Here is a 16,507-nt window from a genome sequence, read left to right as displayed (position 1 = left end):
TTTCCGTCACAAGCTAGGAAAATCTCGATTTATATATCAGACAGGAGGCTCATATCTTATGCAAGTTCAAAGCTAATAAGTATCGACAGAGAAAACAAAATCAGAAATAGTATTACAAAACTGACATGGAAACATGGTCCTCCGGTCTGAAGTAGAACCGGCGAAAGGTAGTCTCTGAAGACCAATCAGCAGCCATGAGCAAGTCAGAAAGGGAGCCCCCTGCTGAGACTATTTTAGTAGCCATAGCACCCCTAGAAGAATGAGCTCCAAACAGGGAGACGTCTATGCCCGCCATATCCATGGCGGAACGCACCCAACGAGCCAAAGTAGCGGAGACCACCGGATGGTGAGGTCTGACGTAGGATATAAGAAGTTGAGAGAAATCCGGAGACCGTAAATCCGCAGTCTGCGATTCATACGCCTGTAGGCAACGAACCACACAAAGTCGAGGATGCGCGGGAAAAAACGGGTAAAAAACCGAGTGGATACCTGTTTTGGTCCGTCGGACCACCGAAAACTTGACTCCCTGCGGCGAAAATTGTCGCCTAGAGACGTCCAAAGCTTTCACGTCCGAGACGCGTTTGATAGATACCAAACATAAAAGGACAGTCAGTTTGTACGACAACAGTTTTAGGGGAAGATCGTCATTGTCTTCCCAAGAGACAAACATCTCGAGCAACCTGGAGACATCCCAGGTCGACTGATATCTCGGCCGCGGGGGCCGTGTAAACTTAATGCCACGCAGCAGTCTACATACCAGTGGGTGTTTGCCCACCGGCAAAGAGTCCACTGGGCAATGGTAAGCCGCGATAGCCGACCGGTAAACGTTGATGGAACTATAAGATTTGCCGGATTCAAAGGAATCCGCCAAGTAGTTCACCACTACAGACACAGGTGCATGTACGGGATCAATCTGTCGTTGATCACACCAACGAACCCAGAGCCTCCAGGCTGATCGATAAGCCGATCTAGTCCCGGGGGCCCAGGCCAGGGCGAGGAGATCCCTAGCTGATCTTGAAAGATCCTGGTCCGCATCCGGGACCCCGAAACCAACCACGCTAGGAGAGGAAGGTTGCCCTCCAACACCAGAGGATGTAGATCCCCGGTCGGGTTGGAGAGGAGCTGTGGAAATTGGGGCAGAAGCCTGGGGTAGTCCACTGCCATCCCCAGAAGGAGAGGGAACCACGGTTGAGTGGGCCACCAGGGGGTGATCAGTACAATCGTCGCCCTCTGGTTCATCGTATGTAGGAGGACCCTGGAGATCATCTGGAATGGGGGAAACGCGTAGTGCGTTCCCCTGGGCCAGATGAGACGGAAAGCGTCGACTGCCGACGCCTCTGGGTCCGGTCTCCAGCTGAAAAAGCGAGGTAATTGATAATTGAGGCGAGAAGCGAAAAGATCCGTACACAATGGACCCCAAAGCTGTCTCAACCGTAGGAAAACTGATCGATCCAGCCGCCAATCGCTGGAATCTAGTAAGTAGCGAGAATTCCAGTCGGCCACCGTGTTGGAGACCCCCGGAATATATTCCGCCACCGGGATAATGTTGCGCTCTAGACAGAAATGCCAGAAGTCCTTGGCAAGATCTGCAAGCATCTTGGACCTGGTGCCCCCTAGGCGGTTGACGTATTGGACCGCCGCCACGTTGTCCATGCGTAACAAAACACAACAATTGGACGCTTGTGGTAAGAAGCTCTTGAGGGCAAAAAATGCCGCTAGGAGCTCCAAGGCATTGATGTGCAGGGCGACCTCCGTGGCGGACCAAGTCCCTCCTGTTGACGCCTCCCCGCACCGGGCGCCCCAGCCGAGACGACTCGCGTCCGACTCTATGATGACGTCCGGGCAGGAATTGAATATGGTTTTGCCGTTCCACTCGACGGCATGACGAAGCCACCACTGCAACTCCTCGATGGCTGCCGGACAAAGAGGAACTTCGTCCGCATACCTGAGACCCTGGCGCAGATGCATAATCTTGAGTCTCTGAAGGGCCCTGTAGTGCAAGGGGGCCGGGAAGATGGCTTGGATGGAGGCTGCTAATAGGCCCACCAAGCGTGCTAGTACCCTTAAGGATAAGCACCCTTTGCGTAAGACTGCTCTGATTTCCTTGCGGATCAGGGCCAGTTTGGATTTGGGAAGGCGGAGAACAGCTTGATTGGTGTCCACCAAGAAGCCAAGGAACTCCATCTCTTGTAGAGGGATCAAAACCGACTTTTCTCGGTTGATTATGAATCCCAGACTCTGCAGAAGCAGTACCGTCCATGACATGTGAAGAGAAGCTTGCGTTTTGGAGCGGGCCATGATGAGGAGGTCGTCTAGATAAATGATCAGACGGACCCCTCTGCTCCTCAAGGATGCCACCACTGGTTTCATCAGCTTGGTGAAGCACCACGGAGCTGATGACAGGCCGAACGGAAGGCAAGTAAATTGCCACATGTGGTTCCTCCAGAGGAAACGAAGAAGATGTTGTGAATCTTGGTGGATAGGGACGGTGAGGTAAGCGTCCTTCAAATCCACCTTCACCAGCCAATCGCCTGGTTGTAACAAATCGCGAAGGGAGTGAATTCCCTCCATCTTGAAATGGCGATACGTGACATGTTGGTTTAGTTCCCGAAGGTTTATGACCGGACGGTAACCGCCCCCTTTTTTCTTCACTAGGAAAAGGTTGCTTGCGAACCCTAGGGAAGAAGGGTCGATCTCTCGGATCGCCTGTTTGGACAGGAGATCTTGAATCTCGTTGTCTATGAGTAACATGTTGTGTTGTGAAAAACGGATAGGGGTTGGCTGTATACCCAGGACCGGTAGAGATTGGAGTTCTATGTGAAATCCCGCTACTGTCTGTAGGATCCACGCGTCTGCCGTAATCGCAGACCAGGCGTGGGAAAAATACATCAGGCGTCCCCCCACAGGGATGTGAGCATGTGGAATATCTGGCACACTTACCGGTAGTTGGACGGGAACGGGGATATCCGCGTCCGCCACGTCCGCGCCAAGGTCGACCTCTGGGGGGGAAGAAAGGCGACGGTTGTGCCATTGGGACTGTGTAGGACGGAGGAGCCTGAGGGTACTGGTATTGGGCAGAGGGTCTGCCCTGTGGCCTATAGGAGGGGGTGCGGCCGGCAGATCGGCCTCTACCTCTGCCGGCCCGAGGAAAAAGCTTATTTGTCCCCGATTTCTTTAAAGAAGTCTGGGCTTTATCCAGACCTGTAAACAGGCCGACAAACCTGTTGATGTCCTTCATCAGGTTGTCCCCAAAGAGCATTCCTGCTGCTGCAGGCCCAGACTCAGTTTCAGCCAGGTGGGACAGTTGCGGGTCGAGACGCATCAGGATCGACCTACGTCGTTCAATCGAGCAGGTGGTGTTGGCCGTACCTGCCAGGCATATGGCCCTCTGGGCCCACCCCCGGAGTTGACGGGTATCGACAGGTTGATCTGTCGTTGCGGCCTGTTCAGACAGGTTGAGTATCTTAGTGAGAGGACCCAATAAGTCTAAGATACGCTCCTGAATAGTCTTAAATGAGCGTTCTATTCCCTTCTTAGGGAATTTACCCGATTTCATTAGGTATTTCATCAAAATGGGGTCCACTTCGGGGGTTGCCACTACTTTATTGGGAATAAAGGGCCTGGGACACTCAGCTCTCAGCTTGTTACGGCTGGTCCTGTCTAGGGACTTACGAGCCCAGAGCTCCACATACTGGGTCACGTGAGGAAGTGGGGACCATTCACCCGATCGTGGATGAGAGATGGAATCAGGGTGAAAAAGGGGTTCACCTAGGGAGTCTAGGATCACAGTGCCCTGTGTAACAGGGTTGGCGTCGGTGTCGAACGCCGTATCCCCAGCATCCTCGATATTAGTGTTGGATTCAAAGTCGTCAGACTCGCTGGATGATCCCGACGAATCCTCGTCCGAGGAATCTACGTAAGAGTCGGGTTTGGTCCGTCTAGCGGATCTGTGCCTCTTCTCATGTAACTCCCTGAGGCCCAGGGGTCGAGTGGAGTCTGATGGATGCTGGGGTTGGCAGGCCGGGGTAGGGGCTGCCTGGAGCACATTATTATCTTCCCCTGCCGGGGAGTCAGATGTCGCCAATGTATGTTTCCTTTTATGGGAAACTTTCCCCTTCTTAATTGGCGGTTCACCGCTTTGGAATGGCGGGACAGATGCACAGGATACCGCTGGTAGTGATCCAGAGGTTACCATGGCGGAGGCCAAAGCTGCCTGAACAGACTTATTAATTAAGTCTTGTATCTGGTTGGCGGTCATAAATTGGGCCGAGTCTAAAGAGCTCTCCCCTCTACTGGGAGCAGATGAGGGTTCCTCAGCCATATTGACTAACAGGTTAACTGTAGGAGAACTAGTGGGAAAAGGGAGGGATTGATGAGAAGGAATAAATTCCTGAAATCTACCTACAGAGAATACGTATAGGGAAGTGATGGTACAGGCTCCGTCCTCCACACCGCTAGCGTTGCACTGACGCAGCGGTGGGAGGTGCCTGAGAGTCCTTGTACCCGGGGACGAAGTCTCGCGAGACTACGTCCGGCTGGGTACTGATTGGAAGGCGCAGGAGCGCGGTCCAGTGACGAAGAGGAAACTCCGCCCCTCTCAGCGTGTAGGCCGCGAAGAAATGCGGCCGACGCGCGAAAGATCCGCCCCTATCCCGCGCGCGCGAAGCGCAGAACGTAGGAGAAGAAGGTAAAATGGCGCCGGGAGGGGGGAGGGTGGTGTTGGGAAGCGGAGGAAGGTATGAGGAGCGGAGAGAAGAAGAGGATAGTGGAGTGAAGAACCGGAGCAAGGAGAAAGACTAGCGCCGGGGAAATAGTTGTACGAAACGGGGTAAAATCGCATAAAATGCGAATGGGCGAAGATAATCGCGATTATCTTCCCCCAAAAACACAATATCTATAATAGTTATGATATAACAAGTAAGGAAAAAACCCAAAGTATTAAATCACAGATAGCACTTAGCTTGTATGCTCTGCCATGAGCAGAAAGAAAGAGGAGGATCTATATGTGGGCAGTCCTTATATAGAGGCTACAGACGAGGAGTGGCTGCTGTGGTCCCGGGACTGCTGGGAGTTGTAGTTTTTTCTTTACACTGATTGTTTATTGAATTTTGTTCTGCTATGGGCATTATTAAAGAAAGAATAATGCATAAGATATGAGCCTCCTGTCTGATATATAACTCAGGATCAGTACAGGATAAGTAATGTAATGTATGTACACAGTGATCTCATCAGCAGAATAGTGAATGCAGCTCTGGAGTATAATACAGGATATAACTCAGGATCAGTACAGGATAAGTAATGTAATGTATGTACACAGTGATCTCACCAGCAGAATAGTGAGTAAAGCTCTGGGGTATAATACAGGATATAACTCAGGATCAGTACAGGATAAGTAATGTAATGTATTTACACAGTGATCTCACCAGCAGAATAGTGAGTACAGCTCTGGAGTATAATACAGGATATAACTCAGGATCAGTACAGGATAAGTAATGTAATGTATGTACACAGTGATCTCACCAGCAGAATAGTGAGTACAGCTCTGGGGTATAATACAGGATTTAACTCAGGATCAGTACAGGATAAGTAATGTAATGTATGTACACAGTGACCTCACCAGCAGAATAGTGAGCACACATTTTTATAAATTTGTTGGAAATTGAACAGAAATTAATATCTCTATTTGCTGCAGTTACAGTAGAGTCTGTACTTATTCAGGTCACACATAGGGCCTCATTTTCTTCCTTTCCTTTATATGAAGTTACAGAAGCGCTGATGTTGAATGCTTCACATTATCATAAAGGTTGCAAATTCTTCGCTTTTTGTATTCATCAGAGTTCGCATTTTCTTTACCTCACCCTAAAAGCCATTAGACTGGAGTAATATGCGCGCGGAGAACGCCGCTGCCGCTATTCACTGTGCTACGAGGTTAAATAATCAAAAGAAAGATGTGAAATGAATCGCGTTGATATCACTTACAAACACCATTGTTATACATAAAGGATCCAGCTCGAGTGATAACAAAATATCTATAAAGTGTTTTCTGCAGTCAACAAATAATCCTGCGGAAATGATCAAACCCAGAACATTGGTCAGAACGTACATTGTTATATCCATAATGAGGAAACTTCATCTGAAAGGACAGTAAAGTAATAAAAAAGGAAATGTTATTAAACATTTACAATACAAATAACAGACTAAGACAAATGAATACAGCAAATTATATGAATATCAGCAAAATGCATCGATAATAAAGCTGCGGTAAATCAAATATCCAGAGCAAAATGACACAGTTATCCTGATACAAAGTATTCAAAGTCATATAGTATCTTCATAACAGAACTACAGACATTGGAGAAACCTCTACAAACCAACATATCCATAATCCTGCCCTGTACAGTTATAATGGTCTGAGTATCACAAACATTTACTAATTCTGAGTTATATCCTGTATTATACCCCAGAGCTGTACTCACTATTCTGCTGGTGGGGTCACTGTGCACATACATTACATTACTTATTCTGTACTGATCCTGAGTTATATCCTGTATTATACTCCAGAGCTGCACTCACTATTCTGCTGGTGAGGTCACTGTGTACATACATTACATTACTTATCCTGTACTGATCCTGAGTTATATCCTGTATTATACTCCAGAGCTGTACTCACTATTCTGCTGGTGAGGTCACAGTGTACATACATTACATTACTTATCCTCTACTGATCCTGAGTTATATCCTGTATTATACTCCAGAGCTGTACTCACTATTCTGCTGGTGAGATCACTGTGTACATACATTACATTACTTATCCTGTACTGATCCTGAGTTATATCCTGTATTATACTCCAGAGCTGCACTCACTATTCTGCTGGTGAGGTCACTGTGAACATACATTACATTACTTATCCTGTACTGATCCTGAGTTATATCCTGTATTATACTCCAGAGCTGCACTCACTATTCTGCTGGTGAGATCACTGTGTACATACATTACTTATCCTGTACTGATCATGAGTTATATCCTGTATTATTCTCCAGATCTGTACTCACTATTCTGCTGGTGAGATCACTGTGTACATACATTACATTACTTATCCTGTACTGATCCTGAGTTATATCCTGTATTATACTCCAGAGCTGCACTCACTATTCTGCTGGTGAGGTCACTGTGTACATACATTACATTACTTATCCTGTACTGATCCTGAGTTATATCCTGTATTATACTCCAGAGCTGCACTCACTATTCTGCTGGTGAGATCACTGTGTACATACATTACTTATCCTGTACTGATCCTGAGTTATATCCTGTATTATTCTCCAGATCTGTACTCACTATTCTGCTGGTGAGATCACTGTGTACATACATTACATTACTTATCCTGTACTGATCCTGAGTTGTATCCTGTATTATTCTCCAGATCTGTACTCACTATTCTGCTGGTGAGATCACTGTGTACATACATTACATTACTTATCCTGTACTTATCCTGAGTTATATCCTGTATTATTCTCCAGATCTGTACTCACTATTCTGCTGGTGAGATCACTGTGTACATACATTACATTACTTATCCTGTACTGATCCTGAGTTGTATCCTGTATTATACTTAAGAGCACAGGATGGAGAGTGAAGCAACATACATTACTGTGGACAAGGTTTTTTGTTTTTTTTGCTGCTTAATGTGATTGTGCGTCAGGAAATCGATACGTCCTGTTAGTTTTTACATAAACCAAATCTGTCACCAGAAAGAGGGAAGAATAATCATCTTGGATCCTAATGACACTGGAGAGTCTTATAGACAGTGACTGAATAATCCGGGATGTGAGATGGCGATGTATATACCATATCAATATTTACAAGGAATGTCGCCCAGCTGAGGATTTAAAGAGATATCCCCTGTGGTCCCCCAATGTCTCGGGATGAGGATGGGGCTTGTTACAGAGGAATCCCAACTATTCATCGTGCTCGTTTAGAACAGAAACCACGGGCACAGTCTTGGGTAATATAAAAAAAGATAAATATTTTACTGTAATACTTTGCATTTCAAAGAAGACATAATCAAGTCTATAATGAAATGCATAGAGCCCCATCCTCATCGCGAGACTCTGGGGCCCGGCTTCACCTCTGAATTTTATTGGGGAGCTTTAGGGGAGTCTGATTTCCAGAGGATAAGCCATTAATTTGTAAAACCTTTATAAAATCCATGTCCTGTAATGATGATGGGGTCACTCTGCTGCTGACAGGGCCCTCTTATTATAATGAGCTGACTCTGTGGACTTTGCCCCAATCTACACAGCAAAGCTGTAACAATATTCACAAAAAAAACACAAGAATGTCAGCCATTTGTATTTGTGGACAGTGTGAGAGCTAGATTATGTATAAAATCCTTGCCCTGTAGTGATGATGGGGTCACGCGTTTTATCATGAGCTGACTCTGTGGACTTTGCCCTAATCTACACAGCAAAGCTCCAACATAAACCAATAGGAAATGTCAACATTTGTATTTGTGGATTGTGTGAGAAGTAGATTATATATCAAAGCCTCGCTGAAATAATATGTGCTTGTCTGATGGCCCTCCTGTGTAGGATTCCCGGTGCTCCCTGCAGGTTCACGGTTATTAAACCTAAAGCCCTAACATTTAATAAGAAAACCAATCCTGGTGGAAGATTAAGACTTCTTAGCTGCAGTAAAGACTCTTCTTCCTCTCGTCTATTTTTATCCGTTTAGAAGCCGCACAACAGATTCAGGTTCCATATGCAAATGAGGCGTATCCTTAATGCCTGTAGTAAAGTAACGTTCCTTCCTCCAAGACATTTACAAAATAACAATAGGGACAGATGTGAATTTTGAATATTCAGATACAATCATCTGTAGATCCTGCATTGTGCGCAATCATTAACTTTTTTTTTCTTGCCGCCATAAAATGAGTTTCCAGCTTTAAGTGTCTATTTCTCCTGATTATTGTGTTTTTTTTTTTATTTGCCGCTGCGGACGGCAGCTGACGGGGAATTGAGCAGCACCCGTTATCACTGCCGATTCCTCCGCCCGTCATACAAAGCTTATCTGCTCCTAACGCACATATGGCTCCGCATTGTTTTAATATTGAATTGAACTGGATGAATAGGTGAACGGCTGTAATTTCATTTATATAATTAAGAGAAGTAAAAGAAAAGACAATTGTCATGAAGACTTGTGGGGGATTTTCTTCTGAATAGATCCAGCTGTGCTGATGGGTACATTACAGTTGTATGTGCTTAGAAAAGAACATTTGGTGAAATATTGATTGAAGATATTTAGAAAAATAAGAAAGAAAATAAAGACAAATTTGTAATAAAGACCCATTCACTTGTACTCCTCTCCTTGTCCCGATCACCCAGTAACTGTAAGGATGAGGAGATTGTGCTGGCTCTGGGGTTGCCAGGATACAATCAGCCTATACTTCCTGTCATGTGACCTCCACTCAGGTCTACACAGTGAAGGTCACATGACAGGATGTCCATGAATAGTTTGTAGTTGTAGATGCTACCATGACAATCTGTAAGCAAGCATAGTATACTGTATGGAGATGTATAATTATAATATTATTATTATTACTACTATATATGATTAAATAGGGTAGGGTGCTCGATCACAAACATTACAGTTTTACAGTTCCTTGATACATTTTCCCTTTCCTGAGATATGAAGGTCTACAGTCTATTTGACACTTCAGGGAATGGTCAGATGGGCGTGAACTTAATTTGAATAATTAAGTTGGATAATGGATGAATAGTGGCTATTAGGTGATGGGTGGGAGTATAATTCTACTCATCTTTGTCTCTTCCCTTTAGAGATAAGACAAAATGGGTTTAGAGACGGTGGAGTCTCCACTATACTATGAGAATAAGGCAGGTTGCACAGCCCCAGGTTGTAAGGGGCAGTAGTGGGTAAGTGATCCACATCTATAGTGGGTGGAGCTTTAGTTTTACACAGATGTCACTCACAATCAGCCAAAGAAACCAGGGGTGTTTCTACCAGGATCATCAGAAGGTGGCGCCACTGTGTAGTGATCGTTACATCTTATCATTAGATACATGTAAAGGTACTAGTGGTTATGTAGACGGCTCAGAAAGAGTTTCGGCTTCGGGGAGCAGAATATTTATTCTTGATAAATTGTTGTTGTTCTTTACATGTAACAAAGTCTTAGCCCTTGTTAGCTGCTTAGTTTTCATTGGGTAACAAATAAGAGTTCTGCTTAGATACTGTAGATACGTCTGTGATACATGTAATATATTACATGCACAAGGAGTTTTTCTTCTAGTTAACCATTTATGTTCCCTCTCAGGCCACAGTACTATAAAGTCATAGATGAATGTGTTGGACAAATCGTGTTACAATGTGGGGGAATGGATCCCGACTTCAGATACAGGGGGCGACTGGATGTAGATTACTCTCATTTAGTAGGTGAGTGCCGGTGCTATCTATCCTCCTCTCTATCTCAGTGTAATCCATGGTGGGGGTCCTACCGGGAGATGGTGATATCATCTTATTATTAGACTTGTCAATTTTTATTATTAAAATTTCATCTTTTACAAGTGAGAGTGATTCCTTAGATAACTCAGGGGCTACAGGTATCATCAGCAGAATACAGACAATTCTGAATACCTGCACCCTCTGAATACATGGCTGGGAATTCTAAAAATGTGGTACATTGTATCAAATCAACTAGTGCCAGAAAGTTAAACAGCTTTGTAAATTACTTCTATTTAAAAATTGTAATCCTTACAGTAGTTATCAGCTGCTGTATGCTCCACAGGAAGTTGTGTAGTTCTTTCCAGTCTGACCACAGTGCTCTCTGCTGACACCTCTGTCCAGCAGGAAAAAATCCCCATAGCAAACCTCTCCTGCTCTGGACAGTTCCTAACATGGACAGAAGTGTCAGCAGAGAGCACTGGGGTCAGACTGGAAAGAACTACACAACTTCCTGTGGATTATACAGCAGCTAGAAGGATTAACATTTTTAAATAAAAGTAATTTACAAATCTGTTTAACTTTCTGGCACCAGTGGATTTAAAAAAATAATAATAATAATAATAATATTTTCCATCGGAGTACCCCTTTAATGAGATGCAAAAGTGTCTAAAAAATTTCTAATAATATAATTTGTGAAAAATAAAAAAATAAGAAATATAAGAAATATAAACAATAAATAGGAAATTAAATTAATTAATGAAAAATAAAAAATATCATGAGAAATATAAACAATAAATGGGAAATTTTATAAAATGCCTAAATTAATAAATACAATGATGCACAAATAAAATAAACACTATATAAAAGAAATTAAAATAACACAAAAAATAAAACAATTAAATGAAATAAAAAATAGATAAATAAAATAATAAATAAAACACTAATAAGTAAATAAAATAATTACATTATGAAATAAAATGAACAAAATGTAATTTATAAAAAAAGAAAAAAGATACATAATAGAAATTATTTTTATAAAAATAAATGATTAAATATAAATCATTACAGCGATTGTTATATAGACTCACATACATGTTACATTACTAGTGTTTTTTATTTTTTTTATAAATACTACATGAAATAAAATACATTTAAATGATATATATTTATATTATGATTATTATTATTCATAATATAATATTTTGTCATATTGTTATTGTGTCATAATTTTTTTTATGTCATTGTACCCTGTATAAACCCGGCCCAGGAAAATCATCATTCTAATTCCCTTTCATTGTCCGGTTTTGCCGACTATCCTGGCGCCACATAACTTGTTCTTTTCTTTCTCTCAGATTCCTTGGTGGATAAAGCAAAAGTTGAAGAGAGTGAACAGAAGGCGTCTGAGTTCTCCAAGAAGGTGAAGCCATTTATCATGGTCATTTACATCCCAGACAATTGGTTTTCTGTGATTAGGACGTTTTTAGAAGCCGTTTTTCCCCTCCCGGGATGGAGACAGCCATCGATTTGCTGTTGGAATCAATGTTTGGCCGCATTTTAACATGATCCTTGTCAGTATCTCAAAGGTCAATATTGATGTATCAGGTCGGGCGCTGCTGCTGACTTGGGGTTGTGCCGTATTATTTTAACTAAGATCTGCAGCTTAAATACCTGAGCGCATTAAGTGCAGGATCCGCTGGATTTATTCATGCAATATCCTTGACTAAATCCATTCGACAAGGAAGTTTTTAAAGGGGACACGTCACCAATAGCTCAATTCAATATTCCAATATAATACTGATGTATACCCCAAATCTATAATCATAAAGTGAGATGAGACATCAAGACCCCCAGAGATGAGGAAAATACTAGTGTGGTTCATTTACTTCATACTGGGTTCTCGTCAGTGGAGGGAGACACCTCTCTGGAGAGTTGGGTGCCCCCATATTCATAGCATGGTTAGATAGTTCCTCAAAATTAGCAGGTTTGGCTGTTGTTCATGTAATGCAGTGTCCCCCAACTAGGGTGCCTCCAGCTGTTGAAAAACTACAACTCCAAAACTACAGCCTAAGGCTGTCCGGGCATGCTGGGAGGTGTAGTTTTGCAACAGCTGGAGGCACCCTGATTGGGAAGCACTGATCTAATGCATATGACTGTCTTTAGCTCCTCTCACTTGCCTTAGGCTGTATTCTGATTCTAAGAACTTGTAAAGCTGAAGCAAAATGGCCACAGTGTCTCTATTCCTGGGGCCAGTAATTCAGGAGGCGGCAGCGCATCGGAAAATGATACTAATGTTTGGTAGAAATGGGTTCTACAGGGTTAAAAAATCATGGGGTCTTTCTTAGAGCAAGAGTGCCACAGCTCTCCTTGGGTTACGTCAGGTATTGCTGCTTAACAAAGTTCAAAAATAGAGAAAGGAGACCAATTGGCTCAGCACCATGAGTCTGAATAAGTCTTCAATTGGGTCATGCATTATCTTCAGGACAACATGGAATAGAGCGGGCCAGACAACATGGAATAGAGCGGACCAGATAACATGCAATAGAGCGGACCAGACCACATGGAATAGGGCAGGCCGGACAACATGGAATAGAGCGGGCCGGACAACATGGAATAGAACGGACCAGATAACATGGAATAGAGAGGGCCAGACAACATGGAATAGAGCGAGCCGGACAACATGGAATAGAGCGGACCAGATAACATGGAATAGAGAGGGCCGGACAACATGGAATAGAGCGAGCCGGACAACATGGAATAGAGAGGACCGGATAACATGGAATAGAGAGGGCCGGACAACATGGAATAGAGCGGGCCGGACAACATGGAATAGAGCGGACCAGATAACATGGAATAGAGAAGGCCGGACAACATGGAATAGAGCGAGCCGGACAACATGGAATAGAAAGGGCCGGACAACATGGAATAGAGCGGACCAGATAACATGGAATAGAGAGGGCAGGACAACACGGAATAGAGCAGGCCAGGCAACATGGAATAGAGCGAGCCGGACAACATGGAATAGAGCGGGCTGGACAACATGGAATAGAGCGGACCAGATAACATGGAATAGAGCCGGCCGGACAACATGGAATAGAGCGGGCCGGACAACATGGAATAGAGCGGGCCGGACAACATGGAATAGAATGGGCCGGACAACATGGAATAGAGAGAGCCGGACAACATGGAATAGAGCGGGCCGGACAACATGGAATAGAGCGGACCAGATAACATGGAATAGAGAGGGCCGGACAACATGGAATAGAGCGGACCAGATAACATGGAATAGAGCGGACCAGATAACATGGAATAGAGCAGGCCGGACAACATGGAATAGAGCGGACCAGATAACATGGAATAGAGAGGGCCGGACAACATGGAATAGAGCGGACCAGATAACATGGAATAGAGAGGGCCGGACAACATGGAATAGAGCGGACCAGATAACATGGAATAGAGAGGGCCGGACAACATGGAATAGAGCGGACCAGATAACATGGAATAGAGAGGGCCGGACAACATGGAATAGAGCGGGCCGGACAACATGGAATAGAGCGGGCCGGACCACATGGAATAGAATGGGCCGGACAACATGGAATAGAGCGGGCCGGACAACATGGAATAGAGCGGGCCGGACCACATGGAATAGAGCGGGCTGGACAACAAGGAATAGAGCGGGCTGGACAACATGGAATAGAGCGGGCTGGACAACATGGAATAGAGCGGGCCGGACAACATGGAATAGAGCGGGCTGGACAACATGGAATAGAGCGGGCCGGACGACAAGGAATAGAGCGGGCCGGACGACAAGGAATATACCAGGCCAGACAACATGGAATAGAGCGGAAAAAAAAAAACTAACAACAAAACTATGACGTATTTCGTGCTTAACAGTTCTTAATCATGAATAAAAATTTGAAGTGCGTTGGGATTTGCAATACTTTAAACAACCTGTGGGCAGATGTGGCGCTGTTTTAGATTAAGAATCATCTTTTTCTATCCTTGTTGTAGATAGCACTATTGTCCGCACCCTATTGGGGTGGGGGGAGGGGTGGTTCACTGTTGTTGAGTACAGGTTTGCACAGCGCCCTCTACCTTCTGCCACTCTGTGCAGCGCTGGAGGAGTTGTCGCAGGTGAAGAGCCCGCAGCACGCGCTGAATATAAATGACACTTGGAAAATGCTTTATTTTCTGTTTTTTTTATGACATCTGTGAAGTCAAACAAACTTAGATGAAGTCGAGAGGAAATTGAACGGAGGCTGCGAGCACCTGGGCGAACAATGGAGGACATAAGATTTCACACCGGGATTGTTCCCTCAGACACTTATAGAAATAAATCTTTTCAGATATTCAAATCTAAATCATCCAATTATGAGTGGGTGTGATGGCTGAGACACGGGGGCGCAGAGAAGGACGATCAAGGGAAGCGAAGGCCACTGGGGAAATTATTCTCTGCATTTTTCTATTCACTATGTCATTAAAGGGGTACTCCGCCTCATCAATACTCAATATAGGTCATTAATACTCAATGTAGATCATCAATACTCTATGTCATCAATACTCAATACAGATCATTAATATTCAATATACATCATTAATACATCATCAATACTTAATATAGGTCATTAATACTCAATATACATCATTAATACATCATCAATACTCAATATACATCATTAATACTCAATATACATCATTAATTCATCATCAATACTCAATATAAGGCATTGATACTCAATATACATCATCAATTCTCAATATACATCATTAATACATCATCAATACTCAATATAAGTCATTAATACTCAATATACATAATCAATTCTCAATATACATCAGTAATACATCATCAATACTCAATTTAAGTCATTAATACTCAATATACATCACCAATACTCAATATATGTCATCAATACATCATCAGTACTCAATATACATCATCAATACTCATCCAATACTCCTTATATTATCAGTTCTGCACATAGAAGACCGCTCATTCCACCCCATGCACTACTGATCCCATAAGAGATAGACCCCAGTGACAAGTGATTGGCCCCAAATGGGGTTGTTCTCCGATGGACCATTGGGGCCCCCTGTTGTGTCAGAGCCTGGACCCACCAGGACATCAACTTGGACACTTCAGGCCACATATCTCGGTCCATAAAGCTTCATCCACATGTTGGAATGATCTTGAGAAGTTGATGGATGACCCAATGATCAGTTGACCTTAGAGATTGGCTCATAGACCATTTACGAGTATAATAGTCCTAGATCAGGAGTTTAGGAGTTTGTTGGGTCATGTGGTTGCGGCTCTGATGGTCTCAGGCTCTTATTTTCTGGACGACATGTGTTACTGTAGGGTGAATTATTTTGTTGAGTACTTTTTGCGCGGTTTGATGCAGAGTCATTGGGAATCGTTAACTTTCTGCTCCGATCCTTTGCAGTTTGATGAAGAGTTTTCGGCGCGGCAGGAGGCGCAGGCCGAGCTTCAGAAACGGGAGGAGAAAATCAAAGAGCTGGAAAGTGAGATCCAGCAGCTGCGGACACAGGTAATAAGGCAGAATATAGACTTTATGTCAGGACCCGATCACGCACTTCATTACGTATTTCTTGGACATTTTTAACCCTTTAGCAGGCATAAAATATTGTTTGAGTCGATGTCTATTATATATTGCTGTCTCTATTGGTGATTTCTTATAAATGACGTCAGGTTATTCAGGGATCATTACAGGAATTACAGAAAATCTCAGGTTCTATGACAATTTATTCAGCCATCTGTAAATTGTTTTAATCCCCTGAAGATCTCTGCTTGCTTTCAGTGAATAGAAACATACTTGTATATCTACAGAGGGTGAAGACTTGTCCTGACCTGGTCCTGATCACACAGAGGGGGGGGGGGGGGGGGGGTGGACCCGTACCAATTTGTAAGAGGTCGCCTGGTTTTGTACAATTTATGATTTATTATTAAAAAACTCTGGGTGAACAGAAGGTGGTGCCCATGGGGCACCCTCTTTTACTATTTAAAGGGGTACTTCAACATCAGGTTAAAAA

General features: G+C 43.8%; 1 protein-coding gene across 1 annotated transcript in view; it reads left to right on the top strand.

Annotated features, from left to right (window-relative positions):
- Positions 1 to 16,507, top strand: part of DIAPH2 (diaphanous related formin 2) — a gene marked incomplete in the record, with an annotated part of 1,463,478 nt that overhangs the window by 395,615 nt on the left and 1,051,356 nt on the right. The window contains 3 exon segments of the mRNA XM_056540556.1: positions 10,332 to 10,450; positions 11,812 to 11,876; positions 15,901 to 16,005. Of these exon segments, the coding sequence (XP_056396531.1) occupies positions 10,332 to 10,450; positions 11,812 to 11,876; positions 15,901 to 16,005 (289 nt within the window).

This window comes from Hyla sarda, chromosome 9 (genome assembly GCF_029499605.1).
Source record: "Hyla sarda isolate aHylSar1 chromosome 9, aHylSar1.hap1, whole genome shotgun sequence".
Taxonomy (NCBI): Eukaryota; Metazoa; Chordata; class Amphibia; order Anura; family Hylidae; genus Hyla; species Hyla sarda.
This window is presented reverse-complemented; position numbering and strand designations above follow the sequence as displayed.